General features: G+C 37.0%; 1 protein-coding gene across 2 annotated transcripts; it reads left to right on the top strand.

The window, feature by feature from the left end:
- The first annotated feature begins 2,533 nt into the window (after positions 1 to 2,533).
- Positions 2,534 to 16,811, top strand: LOC103039101 (transmembrane protein 25). Of its 2 annotated transcripts, XM_049467352.1 has the most exons (10): positions 2,534 to 3,038; positions 3,237 to 3,440; positions 6,418 to 6,499; positions 7,408 to 7,758; positions 9,405 to 9,695; positions 11,256 to 11,387; positions 12,692 to 12,725; positions 13,947 to 14,050; positions 14,342 to 14,425; positions 16,325 to 16,811. In XM_049467352.1, the coding sequence occupies exons 3-10, from the start codon at positions 6,424 to 6,426 to the stop codon at positions 16,396 to 16,398; spliced, it is 1,146 nt and encodes a 381-aa protein (XP_049323309.1). In that variant the 5' UTR covers positions 2,534 to 3,038; positions 3,237 to 3,440; positions 6,418 to 6,423; the 3' UTR covers positions 16,399 to 16,811. The 2 variants fall into 2 exon arrangements, with proteins under 2 accessions (XP_049323309.1, XP_022524850.1); XM_022669129.2 differs by having other exon boundaries at positions 2,534 to 3,440.
- Positions 16,812 to 17,807: the final 996 nt, after the last annotated feature.

Raw genomic sequence — 17,807 nt, forward strand, 5'->3', positions numbered from 1 at the left:
ACCTAGCAACAATTGCTATGGAGGTTCATATTTGGAGGCGGAGCTTATCCGGGTCACACTACTACAGTGCTTGTGAGAAGAGATTAGAAACGAGGCTGCAGTGGGAAACGCTAGAAACCTTTCCCACTGTAGTGAAGGAGTCGTTGGCGTGCATTCCGCCAAGCCCCAGGTGCATGCTGGGATTCTTCTAGCCCCTTCCCACATTGTGATGAAGGATGTCATCATCCTTACTATCATCATCATCATCGTCGTCTGCATCATCTTCGCACTTCCTCCTCTTTCCTCTTTTTCCGTCTTTCCCTATCCTTTCATTTTGTCTTTTTGTTTTCTTTTTTTTTGTTTTTGTTTGTTTTTTTGTTTTTGTTTTGGAGTACAAAAAATACTAAAGTGCAACAATGGTTAAAAAAGAATTCCAAACAAACTGAGATGAATAATAAATATATATAAATAAAGAAATAATACAAAATGATCCAAACTCTGTCATCTTTAATTTAATTTATTGCTTATTTCACAGTACTTTAGGGAATCTGTCCAGGGATGTGTACGACTGGTAACCATCATGTAACTACAGCACATGTTGCATAATATAACAGTTACGTTACCAGTAACTGCTACTACAGGATATGTTGAGTAATATAAAATTTTTGCTACTTTTTTTTTGTAAATTGTACCACACAATATATCTAGTTAAATTAATGCCATGTTACTTCTATCATTAAATCTTATATAGATTATGTAATGCAATATTACTGTTGTGTTCTTCTGATCAGTAACTGTTACTACAGGTTGTGTCCAGTAATTCAACATTTGTCATACATAGCTGGACAGAGCATCGTCTCTCAAAAGTGAAGCCACCACAGGTCGGGCGCCCCCTGCTGTCCGGTTGCGGAAAGCTGTGTAACCCCACCCATCCCCATAGGTTTCAATGGCAAAACAGACAACTTTCAGTTACGTTTTTTTCCAATATACTGTAATTCTAATTATATCCATTATTTAAATGCAGCAGCTAGTGTAACCTCTGCTTATATTGTAATTTTTTTATATCCCCACAGAATTCATTTTTTAAAACGTTATTCAGCTCTATATTTAAAAAGGTGTGGTTATTGTAAAAGGGCTGGGTTACACCTAGCCGAGGTGGGACCAATGACTGTATGGGTGGGACCATAGACTGTGTGAGCTCTGTGGAGGCAGCCCTCAGGGGCGGGGTTATTTAAATGAGTAGGCTGTCGCTCCACAGTCTTTCTCCCTCCTCTGGTCTCTACTGCATAGACTCTGGTTTCAGGATCGCAAATATGGCGGAAGATTTTGCTTCATTTTCATTGAATGAATGGGAACGGCGACACGCCGTCCATCTTTTTTACAGTCTGTTCGTGACAGATTGTCTCTCAAATTAAAGTACAAGTGTTATCTTTATTGGTAACTTTACCTCAAATTATATGTAGTAATATAACCGTCCTTTAACTGTTATTGTTAAATATTTCCATTAATTATATATAGTAAAATCCCATTCCTGTAACTGTTATTATTAAATATTTCCATTAATTATATATAGTAAAATCACATTCCTGTAACTGTTGTCAGTAAATAATTACCAAATATTACATCTAGTAATATTACTGTCATGTAACTGTTATCAGTAAATATTACCATGGATTATATCTAGTTATATTACAGTTGTGTAACACTTACAGGTGAGTGAACACTTTTGGCAATTTAGTGTAGATTGGACATGCCTATCAGTAGTATGGCAGTTTGAAGAAGATGAGGGAACTCTGCATGTGGTAGGAAGCCAGTTATCCAGCTCTGATAATTGCAGCCAGGAAAGAGAGAAATTATCAAATTAACCGTTTGAAGAAGACCAGGTGGTGGAGGGTTGGGAAGACTTGTCATGGACATAAGAACAAGGTACAGATGGGTTTTAAAGGATATTAGATTAAGAGGTGGAGTTTGGAGCATGGCACTTCTCCCAACATTTTGTTATTTCCAGACATGTATAAAGAACTAGAGTAAAAGTACTCTATCAGAAAGTGATGAGTAGAAGTTGAAGTGTTTCTTTAAGCATCATACTTAAGTACTAAAGTATTGCAAGTACAAGTATTAAGTTGTGTAGTTATTATATTATTAGTCCAAATATTGAATATCATATTGTTTATATTATTTCAGATGTTTAGGCTAAAGAACACTTACTGTATTAAATTAACTCATTAAGAAAATTTACCCAGCAAGCCTTTAGGATATTTTTTTAATAAAAACATTGTCATAAAAGGTCACCTGTTACAGTAACAGTGGTACACTATATGTGCAGTGTTAGTGTTACAGTAATAGAGTAATACATTGTTACAGTTTGTGTAGTGTTACAGTATATGTGCTGTGTTAGTGTTACAGTGTTACACTATATGTGCAGTGTTAGTGTTACAGTGTTACACCATATGCTTAGTGTTAGTATTAGTGTTACAGTTTGTGTAGTGTTACAGTGTTACAATGTTTCAGTGTTACAGTATATGCTTAGTGTTAGTATTACAGTGTTACAGTTTGTGTAGTGTTACAATGTTTCAGTGTTACAGTATATGCTTAGTGTTAGTATTACAGTGTTACAGTTTGTGTAGTGTTACAATGTTTCAGTGTTACAGTATATGCTTAGTGTTAGTATTAGTGTTACAGTTTGTGTAATGTTTCAGTGTTACAGTATATGCTTAGTGTTAGTATTACAGCGTTACAGTTTATGTGTAGTGTTACAGTAATTCAATGTTATAGTTTATGTGCAGTGTTACAGTATTACAGTGTTACAGTATATGTGCAGTGTTAGTGTTACAGTATTTGTACAATGCACTCTCTTCTGTTCCAGGTGTTCAGGCTCTGCTAGCTCTGCCTGTGTGAGTCTGCAGCACTGCAGAGGCTCCCAGACCAGAGCAGCCGAGTGCAGAGATGGGACCGGTTATAAATTGACAAGAAGGGGAGGGGTGTTCCTGCAAAACCAGAGCTCAGCAAAAACACACACACACACACACACACATTTACACACACAGATCAGATTTCCTGTGAGCATTTTATTACTGTTATTGTTTCACAGTACATGCTGTAACATTAATGATTTGCATTTTGTAAAGAATTAATAAATTAATTATTAAATATTGCTGAGGTCATTAAACACCCCCCCCCCCACCTCCACATGTTATTCATCCTTTCATCACCCTCCCTCCCCCTCTCTCCCCATCTCTCTCTCTCTCCTCCTTTAGGATCCTGCGCTCGGTAACGACATCATGCCTGTCTGCAGAAGCTCCTGAGCTGAAGCAGCTGCAGTGTATCCGCTCTCCTGCACTGGAGTGTGTGTGTGTTAGAGTGTGTGTGTGTGTGTGTGTGTGTGTGAGGGCATCTGGTGCTGCAGGCATGCATGGATCTACAGCGGGATAAAAACACGTCCAGCGCCCGAACACACACAGGTATCCCTTTCTCTTTATCTCTCTATTTCTCAGATGGACACAAAACAATTGCAGAGTGCATCATCCTTCTCCTCCTCATCATCATCATCTTATGCTGTCGTCATCATGATAGAGGCATGTGTGTATATTATATATATATATATATATATATATATATATATATATATATATATATATATATATATATATATATATATATATGAGTGTCTACTGTATATATGTGTTGTGTGTGTATATGTATGTTCCTGCACAGCTGTGGTGTAAATCAGGCTGCTGGGGAATGATCAATAACTGTAAAGGTTGTGTGTGTGTGTGTGTGTGTGTGTGTGCGCGCGCAATAGGGCTGCACAATATATCATTTTAGCGTAGTCATCGCAATGTGCACGTATGCAATTGTCACATCACAGGGTGTGCAATATCACATACAATGTCATTAAATGCTGCATAATACAAAATAAATATTTTCAACTAACAATGTTCTCCTTTTCCATGACCTGTCTACCCTAGGGTTTCCGCAAGGTCCTAAAAAAAACCCTAAATTTAACCTCCTAAGACCCAAACTTATGCATGGCATGCATTTCTCTTTTTTATTTTGGCTAATTGGCACCTTTTTACATGATGTAGTTTCTGAGAAAAATTCTGTCCACATATGAGGACTTTAGTTTTATATTTTGAAAGAACACAATGAAGTCGCCATTAATAATGATGTCCACAGCAGCATTTTTTGCAAAGCAAAAGTAAAAACAACATTTCTTTTGAGCAAAATGGCTCAATTAAAGTGGTGCTTCAACACGAAAACATAAAGTAAAAAACAAAAATGTACTGTATTTACTGTTCATTTTAATAAATAAAAAAAATCTAAACTGTAATGTGTTCAACTCTTCTGCCACCACAAGGTGACAGTATAATGGCCTCATAAGAGGACACCAGGCATATGTAGAGCAAAATTTAGTGTTGTGGTCTAGATACCCCAAAATGTAGTGTCCACACATGTCTTAAAAAGACATATAAAAGACAGATTCCCATCCAAAGCCTTACATTTTATTAGCCATGCCTTAAATGTTTAATTTACTTTAATTTACTTTATACCTGGAAATATTTGGTGTTTAAACATGCATATATTTAAACATGGTTTGAGAATTGCATACTCCTAAAAAAAACACTGTGAGGAGAGTGAGAATTAGTGTGGACAACTTATGGTAATAAAATAGAGAATTACAAATAAATGTGTGAAAAACATTCTCATGGATATTGGTGTTGCATATAACAAAAAAAGAAAAGAAAATAAGGTGAAAGAAGGTTAACACTAACCTGTTCAAATCCATTTTTAAAAGAGCAATTAATATTCACCTTGCCCTTTTAAACTCTTGTAAATTGTTTTATGTAAACTAAGCTTATTGTTATTATTGCAAGAACTAATTAAGCTCTATCTATTCAGCTGCTACTCAGCTGTAGATCCCCCATCACTAGTGGTGCCACAACACAAGGAGGGTGAAGACTAGCACATGCCTGACACATGTGAAGTCAGACTCCGCCTCTTTTAGAACTGCTGCTGATGTACAAGCATTGCCGAGTAGCATCACAGTGCGCTCGGAGGAAAACGCAGCGACTCTGTTCTGATACATCAGCTCACAGACATCTTGTGCACCCTAGGAGTGATGAGGGGAAAGAGTGCCATCTACCCACCCAGAGAGAGCAAGGCCAATTGTGCACTCTTAGTTTTCTAGCAGCTGATGGCAAGCTGCATGACTGGGATTCGAACCAGCGATCTCCCGATCATAGTGGCAGCGCTTTAGACTGCTGACCTATGGGACTTCTTCATCTTTGTATGTTTTCTAGCTACTAACTGTAATAAATTAATCCATGTTTTAAAAATTTATCAAACTCATCCAATTGCTGATTACTCCTGATCACTCCTGATCACTCTCCATGACAAAGCAGTCAGATCTGTGTGGTTTAAGCTCAGGGCTGAAGGACATGATTGATTAACTGCTAGCATAAGCTTCTTCCCTCTCTGTTTTGAGTTTCGCCAGGAAGCTGCTGAATTATTGACCAGTGGGAACCCTTCCATCCCATCCAGATCACTATCGTCATCATCACTCTCTCACTCTCGCTTGTTTACAATGCTCGAGCTCTCACCCTCTCTCCCCTCATCCCTGACCTGTCATCACCTGTTTCTGTGCTCCTCTTTCTTGTTGTGTTCATTCTGAACTGGATCTGTTTATAGAAGAAGACATTTATCCTGTGTAAGGTGCATTGCGATGCTCATTGCTATCTTACACCCCGCCAACAGTCTATTTTCACGCCTTCCTCCGTGCATCGTTTAAATAGCAATGGTGTTTGTGAATATATCTATGCTGCTGGCCGTAGTGGTCTGGAAATGAGGTGTGTTTAGGTAAATTTCTGTGGTATTGCTATCTTTGCAATGGAAAACACAGGTGCGCCACTGACTGAACACAACCTAGGTGCAGCACACGTACACCCTTACTTGTTACACACACATGAACACGTGCACAGCAGTGCACAAACCCAACTTTTACATCAACAGTAAACAGAATAATACAAAATAAAATAACATTACTGTTCCCGTAAATGAGCTGCTGGTGAACCTTCACAGTGTGAACAAGCAGATCAGTTTCCTCTGCTATAAAAAAAAAGGGTTGGTCACATCCAGGTAGCTGCACCGTTACATTAGCAATCCGCCAAAGTCAGAGCACACCTGGCTCTTAAATAGCATAGCTGTGTAGGTTTCTCATTCACAACACCACTACAAAGTAAATGTCTTTGAGTGCATTGCAGAGGCTTGTCTAGCAGTCAGCAATCTCTCATTAAGAGGTACACTATCCAAAATTAGCTGCAGAGAGCTTTTTTATAGGTCAAGGTCAATGGGAGCATTTTTATGCCCAGTATCTTAATGTAGACCTAAAAGCGAGCATATTTATCTATAAAAGTGTATGTGTGTGATTTTCTCCTTTAGGAAACTATGGAGTGTGTGTATCTGAGGCATGGGGCAGGACTCTCTATTCTACTCCTGCACACCTTTACCTGGGGATGGACAGGTGAGGATCCAGCAGTGAAAACCACCAGTGACTGTAGAGAAAATAGACATCATGGTTCCATTCTGTCACTTTTTGTAGACATGAATCCAAAATTGTCTGCCCTGTTGTTGAGTATGCAACCAGAGTCTGTAAAGTAGACAATAGAAGTGAAGCCAGACTCATGTATTTATTTAGTAGATCCACCCGTTTCTCCCAGACCAGAGTCTCAGTCTTCCTTCATTGAGTTTACAGTTTATGAGTAAAATCAGTTTTTTCCGGGATGCCCAGTTTGTACAGTGTAATGTACAGTGGATGCCCAGTTTGTAAGTGTAATGTTTCAATAGCTCCTCTTTTTCGAATAGTGGTAGTTAACTTCATGCTTCCCTTTGCTGACAACTTTTATGGAGATGCGGATTTCATTTTCCAGCAGGACTTGGCACATCACCCACACTGCCAAAAGTACCAACTGGTCTTATATAATATTCAAATTTTCTGAGACACTGATTTTTGACTTTTCATTGGTTGTAATCCATAATCATCAACAAAAAAAGAAAATAAATGCTTAAAATAGATCACTCTGTGTGTAATATATTTATGAGTTTTGCATTTTTTTAATGGTATTCTAATTTTTTTTACATGCACCTGTATGTGTTTGAGTAAAATTGTTGTAACATTGTTGTTTTATTTATATAAATACTGATAACCTTTCTCATTCTTGTTTCATTCCAAATACATTATTTGCAATATTTGCAGACGATGAGAAATGGTCAAAATAACAAAAAATATCCAGTGATTTCAGAGTACAAATAATGCAAACAATCACCAAAAATGTGATAATATGATAAGAGATGTTCAACTGCCCATGTATGTTTTATACTGTGTATTAAATAAACATGCTTTTCTCTGATTATTTTTATCAATCCCTTCAGGAGCAATCGATCCCGCCCCCAAGATTGACGGACACCAGCGTTCTGAGGTCACTCTGCAGGAAAATGTCTCCCACCGCTTCAACTGTGAGTCGGAGGGGTGGAGTTCACAGGCTCCGCCCCTTCTCACTTGGTACCTGAACGGACAGCGGCAGAGCGAGGTGACGGGCAGTCGAGGTACAGGGCGCCTGGTAATGAACTCACCTGAGGGTCCAGGACAGGTGAAGTTCAGCTCAGAGCGGAACAGCAGCTTCACTCTCCAGCCCAGGAAGTGGGACCGCGAGCTGGTGTGTGCCGCCACTAACCCGGCCGGCGGGGAGAGCTACAACGCTACCGTCACCCTTAACGTTCAGTGTAAGCTGCTCAGTGCTTTGCTTCATTCTTTTAGTGGCTAATTAACCTGGTAAACTTTCAGGACAAGATTGAATTTTGATAAGCTGAAATCAGCTGAAAAAAGTTGGTCTCTAAACTTTATTTAGGTAAATAGTAGGAATGACTAGATACCCCGCACCATGCTGAATAACATGCCCGTTTTGTGCCGTTTTGAGCACCCCCTCTTAGAGCGTATTTCTAAGTAAAGTTAAAGCACTTTTATCAAAAAGGTGCATCGTGCTGCAGAGAGGGGGTGCTTTTCAAGGCGGGGGGTTGGGGGCTGGTCAGGGCCGCTGCTAAGGTTTTGGAGGCCCTAAGCATAACTGGTCATAACTGCTTCTTTTTCTTCTTCTCAGCTCCAGACTCAAACCGTCGCTTCATAGTTGAATTACCATTTAGTAGCAACTTCGCGCGGTGAACTTGTCTCCTGCCAAACTCAAGTAGCGTTGCTACTTTAGTTAGGAGTAGGACTAAGGTTGCCAGATAAGTTACGATTTTTCATCCTATTTGTTTATTTTATTTTAAGTTTTTAACTTACACAAATATTGCACTGGACAAGTTTTTGTATAGAATGGCCACATACACTTTAAAAATGGTTAAACATGAGCAAGATTTAGCGCCTCCATGCATTTTTTGATTATTTATTTGACTGGAAAATGTCACATCTGGCAACAACCAACAGAGCAAACCGAGCCGTGCCATTTCAGGCAATAGGGGTGGGGGCATTATATTATGCACAAAAAATAATAACGTGCCGCTTTTAAGTAGTAGAGTAGGTGCCCCATGCAATGTTTAAAGACAAAAAAGATGAGCGTATCATAAATAATTCACATTGGGTTTTAAATTTAATAATGTCATAATTTCAACACATTTCATTCTCAGTCAATTTGGCTCCCTGCAACTGCAAAATGGTTGAGGCCTAACGCTGGCTGCGTTGTCTGCGTATGCAGAGCGGCGGCCCTGGGGCTGGTGGCTGGGGGCTTGCAGATTTTGGCACTACTATGTTGCAGAATTCAGCACCCCCGCCAGGAAAAGCACCCCCTCTTGGAGCTTATTTCTAAGTAAAGTTAAAGCGCTTTTATCAAGAGGACGGTGTGTACAAGCTGCCGAGAGAGGATGCTTTTCATGGTGGGGGTGCAGATTTCGGCACTACTATGGTTCCAAATTCAGCACCCCCGCCAAGAAAAGCACCCTCTCATGGGAGAGGCTCAGTTGACCTGACTATTTTTCATTATTTCTTAGGAGTCAGCGTAGCTTAGAACAGCATCTTGGGTATTTTCTTCTTCTAAAAAAAGTTAAAGCCAAGAAGATGTATGTGCAAGCTCCCGAGAGGGGGTGCTTTTCCTGGCAGGGGTGCTGGATTCGGCACAACACAGGTATTCTCAGATCATATCAGAATAATCTACAGGCATGGGCTACAGACACAGTGGCTTAGTGGCTTAGTGGCTCCAATGCTGGGTTCTTGGGTTGAAGTCCTTATCAGGGTGGAGTTTCCATGTTCTCCTTATGTCTGCGTGGGTTTCCTCCAATTTTGGGCGATTTTAAGTTTGGAACATTCCCCGGTTGTTGTGGTGTGTGTACAGTATGTGTAGGACATCCTCCCCTGACGCTTTTCTCTTTCCATTCAGTTCAGCCAGAGATTCTGCGAGTGAACGCTCACTACAGCGAAACAGCCGACCCTGGTCTCGCCCTGGTCCTCTTCGCTCTGGTTCGCTCCAACCCCCCTGCCACAATCACCTGGGTGGATCAGTCCGGCCAGCTGGTGGCCAACTCCACCGACTTTCTCATCCTGGACTCGAGGAGTTACCCCTGGCTGGCCAACCACAGTCTACAGGTCACTCTGAGCAGCCTGCCACCCAACATCTCCGTCAGCGTCAACAACAGCATCGGCACCGTCCAGACCAACCTCACTCTAACAGGTCTCTATATATATATCATCATATTTACAAACTGATCTCCATCTGTACTTTCTGCTTTTACACAGTACCAGTCAAACATGCAATGTTCTCCTTCTCATGCAATGATAATTTTTCCCTACATTGTAAATGAATAGTAAAGTGATATAGACAATGAAGTAACACATAAGGAATCATGTAGTTACTTAAAATTGTTATACAAACCAAAATACTCTGGTAACTTTGGATCTCTACCTCATCACAACTTTATAACTGAAGCTCTCAAACACATTAAGGGCCAATTCACTCTTGACAAATTCAGCACAGCTGATAACTGAAAGCCTGAATTCCAGGTGAATGAGAAAATGTGCAAAGCTGTCATCTAAGCAAAAAGGAGCTACTAAGAATGTAAATATATAAAACATATTTTAGTATTAACTTTTCTGACTTGTACTGTATGTAGTGTTGCATTACAGTTTGGTTTCTCTCTAAAACATTTCTATGTATCAAGTATACTGTATTTGACACATTTTTACATATTTTACTATTTATTTTTAAATATCTGAATATGTGTAGATGGGCCTAAACAAATAGCTACCATGTCTTTGGGGACTATCGTTTGTCGCACAAATAATAGCTCGGTACCACTTTAAAATAAGACTACCTTTATAAAGGGTTTATAAATGGTTTACAGTTAGTTTATTAATGGTTACTAATTAGGTTGTAAATGCCTTAAAAATCATTAATAATCAGTTATAACACATACTTACAGTAGAAAGGGCAACAGTGACCTGTTGTTTACCAAATCGTGAACTATATTACACAACCATCTATATTGTTGCAACTGATTAATAAGGATTTTTAGGGCATTTACAACCTGATTAGTAACCATTAATAAACTAATTGTAAACCATTTATAAACCCTTTATAAAGGTAGTCTTATTTTAAAGTCGTACCAAAAGCTCTGCACAGTTGTAATATTATTTATAACATTTTAACAGATTTTAGACCAAAAATTGTCTCGAAACTAGGGTAAAATTGTGTCTCAGACATCAGACAGTGTAGTCCAAAAATAAAACAAAGATGATATTGTTGAAATCAACCCGTTTCTTCTGCTCTGCCTGGGTTTCTGTGTACTGATAGCCTGACTAAACTCAAACACTGTGTGGGTGTAATTCTAGCATTAGCATTAGCTAAATACCGTTAGCATGACGCAAAATACAAACAGGACCTTAGTGTTCCTTTAAATAACTTTTCTGAGTTTTTCTAATGAATGTAATATAGACACTGGCTTTGCTAATTAATTAGAATATGTTGACTTGGATATCAGTATATTTTAATTAGCCAGTAGCTTTCTTGTTAGGCAGTTAGCCTTGTTGTAGCCAGTTAGTTCATAGGTAGCTAATCAGTCTGCTTGTTATAATCCTTACTATAACTCAGCAAATTTGTCTATTTTAGCCATTTGAACTAAAATTTGAACATTTAAAGCAGTTAGCGGATTGTTAGAGTGTTAGCCTGTCATTAGCTATTTATAGCCAGCTTGTTATCTGATAATTGTTTTTGACATTTTTCCCCATTTCTCAGAATTCCTGCAGTCCCGGGTGGAGGTGCCGATGCTGGGGATTGTTACGGGCGGTGTTGTCGGCTTCATCACCCTCCTCATCCTCACACTGATGGTGCTCTGCCTTCTGCAAAAGGACAAAGGCAAAGCCATCGGTACGGCCGCCCTTAGCTTTGCTCCCGCTGACCTGTGGTATGTCTAAGGAAGCTTCCGCAAATGAAAATCGGCTCCCGAGCGCTCTTGTGAATATTCTACTGGAATCGATCATATTTCCGGTGCAATTAAATTAACCTAGCCTCTCCACAGCAAGGTTGATTAGCTCTATTTGCTTAAGGGTGGTACTTTATTCTGGAATGGGCTCTATGCATGATTAGCATTATGAAAAATCTAACTTATACACAGTCAGTTGCCGGTCTTCTTATTAATAAGATCTCTGCCATTAGCCCGTTCACTGAGTATTATTTATCTCAAAGGAATTCTATACACTAGGGGTGGGTGATATGGCTCTAAAATAATATCACGATATTTCAGGGTATTTTTGCGATAACGATATACTTGGCGATATAGGAAAACAGAAAAATAATTCATTTCAGGAATATAGTATAAGAGTATAACAGCATAATCATAATGTGGCTACATAAATAATATAGCATAAAATAATAAAATGCAGCAAATAATATTGCAGAATATTTAGTGCATGCATATAAACTGCAAACTAAAACAATTATACAATAAATAAACCTAAAGCTTCACAGTAAATAATAGACTACTTTTAAGACAGAACAGCCCTATTATCACGATATGGATTTTTAATATCATGATATTTCTGTGTCACGATATAATGTATACGATATAATATTGCCCGCCCCTACTATATAATATCTTACAAATATGTGCATATTTTTGAAAAACAATGTACATATTTCAAAGGGACAAACAATAATTACCTACATACAATATTTATTATATGTATCACTGTTTTTTAACAACATAAAGTTAATTAGTTAATTTATCAGACACGATGCCGAAATTATGTTCAGTTTACAAGATCATAAACAGGAATTAAATAAAAGCAAGCTGAATAGTGATCGGTCCTTGGTAATTCTTCTGTGTGGGAAGTAGCTGTAGTGCTGTGAGACAAGTCACTAGATTTGTCAATAGTTGCTTGTTTAAAAATAATTCAAAAGGTCTCAAAAAGTCACAAAATTTAGTTAGAAAATCTAAGTTTCCACATTATTGAGAGTATTAAGCTGATCCTTAGCCAATCACCCTACTTGTTATTTAGAGTGTGAGCCTGGATAGATCTATAGTTTTTTCCATCTGCTTTTAGAAGCAAGAACATTGACCAACAGTGTGTGTATGAGTATGATTATTGTTCATCATAACGACTTTTTATAAAAGTAATAAGAATTAAAAGAGTAATTTTTCTCTTTCTTCTTTCATTCTTTCTTTTGTTCAGAAGAGCCAGTGGCTATTCCTATAACCCCACAACGGTAGGTAAATATAGCACTATCATTATTCCTTTCCTGTGTTTTTTTTAAATTACTAAATATTGACAATATTTAAAAGAGATGTGAGTTTAAAGAACCTTGTTTTGATAAAATGGTTCTTGGTTCATAATGGTTCAGTCCAGTGGACTGTGGAGCTATCACTATGATCTGAGGATCGCCAGATCAGTCCCGGTTTGTGCTGCTTGGCATCAGCAGCCTGAGTCTGAGAGAGTGCGGTTGGCTATGCTCTCTCTTGGATACTGTGTGGATACTGTGTCGTCTTACATATCAGAGCCTCAGAATTCTACCAATGAAGTGTGGAGCTAGTTTGAGCTTATTAATTTGGTAAAAATAGCCATTTTTGCATGGGCAATGCAAAGGCTGTTGGGGTGAAGATTGCAATCTATACAGTTAAGGAAAAAATGAAGAGACCACTTCAGTTTCTAAATCAGTTTCTCTGATTTTGCTATTTATAGGTTTATGTTTGAATAAAATAAACATTGTTGTTTTTTCTATAAACTACAGACAACATTTCTCCCAAATTCCAAATAAAAATATTGTAATTTAGAGCATTTATTTACAGAAAAAGAGAAATGGCTGAAATAACAAAAAAGATGTAGAGCTTTCAGACCTCAAATAATGCAGATTCATATTCATAAAATTTTAAGAGTTCAGAAACCAATATTTGGTGGAATAACCCTAGTTTTTAATCACAGTTTCATGTGTCTTGGCATGTTCTCCTCCACCAGTCTTACACACTGCTTTTGGATAACTTTATGCCACTCCAGGGGCAAAAGTTCAAGCAGTTCAGTTTGGTTTGATGGTTTGTGATCATCCATCTTCCTCTTGATTATATTCCAGAGGTTTTCTATTTGGTAAAAACAAATACACTTAGAATTTTTAAGTGGTCTCTTATTTTTTTCCAGACCTGTATATGCATATACATCCCCTATCATACCTATTCGTTCAGCTCGTCATTTGAAATTAAGGTAACTTAGTTTAGGAAACTACCTTAAGGTACTATGTGGAGCTATTCAACAAAAGTTTATGCTGGTTATTATGTTTCACTACACCACAAGTCCATTTTACACCGGATTTGTCATTTAAAGCACTTGTTGTAGCATCTTTATTTTTATAATTCGTATAATGTGTATAATTTATGGTTATAATATTCTATTATATGTGGTTTTCTATTTATGGATTATGTGTGTGTGTGTTTTGTAGTAATAACTCAGCGAAGGAGCAGATGGATGGAATGTATCTGCCCCGGGAGAACATGTCCCTGCCCTCCAACATGCAGCTGAACGACCACAGCACTCTCTGCAAAGGCAAGAGCAGCCTGAATCGACTCTCTGAATCCAAACTCTGAACCAAATCTCTAACTCCAGTCCCTGAATTGAGTTAAAGCATGAAACATGGGCATTAGTTTAGTGGAATGATTATGTGAAATGATGTGTGATGATTTAGGAAATGCAGTTAGCGCATTGCTAGTTGGTGTATATAAGCTTCTGCTACTTGTTAGCTATGTTAGCCTCGTATACGGTTCCTGTGTAAAATGTAGGGGGAAAGGGTTTATTATCTTGCGTGAGAACAGAAATCAGTGTGTGAACTGATTTCAGGACGGCCCAACTCCAAGCAGAGCACTTTACAGAGGAAGACTGATGAGGAAGACGAGGACCTGTCGTTGGCCTACGCAGCACGAGGTCAGAAATTTAGCCATCATGTTTTTTTAACCCTTGTGTGGTGTTCATATTTTTGTTACTTGTTTACTTTGTTACTTGTATTTAATTCAGCAAAATTAAGCAATTTTACATTAAAATGCTTTACACATGCTTGCTTCACCTAAACTGCAAGCAATATAAACAGCTTACATGGTTAATATTTGCCCTTTACCTTATGTTACATTTCTTTTAAAAAGTGGTACTCTTTTTTTATTAGTTTTTTAATAAAATGTAAAAGAAAATGAATTTAACTCAAGATATGAGTAGAAAATTTGTTTAGTTTCAAATTTACAAATGAAGCAATGTTTATTAGCTCTTGACCAAACATACTGTATGTAATATAAATGTGTGTGTGTGTGGGGGGGGGGGGTACAGTGTGTGTTTATCAAAAATGTGTTTTGATATATGTTTTTCACAAAAAATGTGCCAATGCCAATGAGTTTGAGTTAGAAAAAAAAAATTGTTAGTATCATTTGATGAAAAATGAAAACAGGTCCCACAGACCCGAACACCACACAAGGGTTAATGTTTACATACTAACTGGATATAATATCCAACAGAAGTGAGTACACCCCTCACATTTCTGCAAATATTGTGTACTATCTTTTCATGGGACCATATTCAGCATGACATCTCATGGCAAAGAACTCTCTGAGGATGTGATAAACTGAATTGTTGCTCTCCACAGAGAGTTTAAATGGCCTAGGCTACAAGAAGATTATTAACATCCTAAAACTGAGAAATAGCACAATGACCAAGGCCATACAGCAGTTTAACAAGGATCCAAAATGTGTCGACCAAAATGTTAAGTCTACGTGTTCAGCATAATATCCAGAGGTTGGCTTTACAAAAAGATAGAAGCATGAGTGCTGCCAGCATTGCTGCAGAGCTTAAAGAAATAGGAGGTCAGTCTGCAGAGCTTGGATGATACGCTCTGCACACAATGAATCAACTCTGTCTGCATAGCACTGTCCTAGAATAAAGCCTCTTCTGAATCTGATGTATAAGAAAGCCTGCAAACAGTTTACTGTGTGATGTCGTCAGTGAGAAGTGAAAGAGGATTCCAGTGGCAACCTGTGAAGCTCTAGTGAACTCCATACCCAAAAGAGTTAAGTCAGTGCTGGAAAATAATGGTTGTTACACAAAAATACACAAAAATTAATGATTGTGTGTTGAGAGGACAGTAAATCTATACTGTTATATAGGCTGTAAACTGACTTCTCTAAGTAAAAAGATATAATAACAACTATCTGTGGAAATTTGAGAGGTGTACTCACTTTGGTGATATACTATACATACAGCTCTGGAAAAAAATGAGACCACTTCAGTTTCTCTGCTTTTGCTATTTATAGGTATATGTTGGAGTAAAATGAACATTGTTGTTTTATTCTATAAACTACGGACAACATTTCTCCCAAATTGCAAATCAAAATATCGTCAATTAGAGCATTTATTTGCAGAAAATGAGAAATGCAAAGATGCAGAGCTTTCAGACCTCAAATAACGCAAAGAAAAAAAGTTTATATTAATAAAGTTTCCACCAGTCTTACACACTGCTTTTGGATAACTTTATGCCTGCACTCCTGGTGCAAAAATTCAAGCAGTTCAGTTTGGTTTGATGGTTTGTGATCGTCCATCTTCCTCTTGATTATATTTCAGAGGTTTCAATTTGGTAAAATTAAGGAAAACATCATTTTAAGTGGTCTCTTATTTTTTCCAGAGCTGTATATTTGCTAGTGATTTAAAGCATAATGTATATAGGTGTTTCTAATAATGTGGCCAGTAAGTGGAAGCAGAAGATAGTAGTAGATGTTTCTAATAAAGTGGCCAGTGTGTGTATTTATGTATAATAAAGAATTTTTAACTTTCTTGTTCTCTCAGGTTTCGCCAGATATCCCATGGTCGGTTACATCTACAAAGTGAACAGCACAAGCAGTGACGAGATCTGGCTTTGACTCTACTTCTCAACACACACACACACACACACACACACTCTACCATTTCAGGTTCACGCATATTAAGGATGGCGTTTTTAACCATTAGCTATAAGAACATCCTGTTTTTTTTAAAGCAGATAGGGCTCATATATTCCAAAGCATAAATATTTAAATATTTAATATAGTAACAAATTAAAAGCAAAAAACAGAAGGTTTATTGTGTACAGCAGCCAAATGAGAGATTATTTGTTCCTCATAACTGATCTAATCAGCTGTGTTTCATCACGTTCTCCATAGTTGTACATTACATCTAATCTCAAAAACTAAAAATTAAACTACAACCTCATTACATTTATTTACATTTATTTATTTTTTTTTATTACACATGCCTTATTCATATACTGTATTAAAAATATTACAAAAAATAATAATTAATAATTAATTCCAAAAAATAACAATTATTCTAAGCATTTTTAAAACTAATTCCAGACTTTTAAACATTGATTCTTAATATTTGTCAATTTGAAACTTTATCAAGTTTTGAACATGTTTGAACAGTGATTCTAACCTCTGAACACTGATTTCAAACATTTCAAATTTGATTTAAAAATTGCAAAAACTGAGGAACTGTTCAAAGTTTTTAAAAAAGTTTATTTAAAATTTGTAAAAATTGATTACCAACTTTTCAAATTTGTTTCTTGATTCTTATGATTTGATTCCAAAATTGTAAAAAAAAAACTAACAAAAAAAAGATTCCAAACTTTTCCAGTTTTTTTTTTCTTATTTGTCTCAAAAATTGTGAAAATGTATTTTTTAACTTTACTAAACTAAAAATTTGATTCCAAAACTGTACATTGATTCCAAATTAAGATTTGTTTCTAAACTTTTCTAACTTAATTCTAAACTTTTTAGCAGTGATTTTAAATATTGGAATACAGACATCAAACTTTGAATTAATGTTTAAACGTTTGGAATGAAAGTAAAATATTTTGGATTTATTGTTTAAACACTGAAATTTCTCCAAACATTGAATATAAGTTTACAAACTTTTAAAATAATTTTACACTTTCACTGATTGATTAATTCAGAACATTTGAACAATACATTTTTTAAACTCATACAAACATTTGAATGTATTTAAATTACAATACCCATCATTAGTGCATACTATAATGGAACACATTTGAACTCCTGGTTGGGTAATAATTCCTTCATATCTAATATAATTCCCACAATTTACATTAAACCTTCTCCACTAGGGGGCCTTATGGAGTAATAGATTTCTGTGACTGGTGAACAAAAAGCTTCTATAACCAAATGCTTCCATCCTCATATAAACAAAGATCTACGCTGATTATATGCTAATATTAGAGAACTCTGAATGTATTTGAATGGCAAATGAATCATGAATTATATTTAAAACATTA

Source organism: Astyanax mexicanus, chromosome 18 (genome assembly GCF_023375975.1).
Source record: "Astyanax mexicanus isolate ESR-SI-001 chromosome 18, AstMex3_surface, whole genome shotgun sequence".
NCBI classification, from domain to species: domain Eukaryota; kingdom Metazoa; phylum Chordata; class Actinopteri; order Characiformes; family Acestrorhamphidae; genus Astyanax; species Astyanax mexicanus.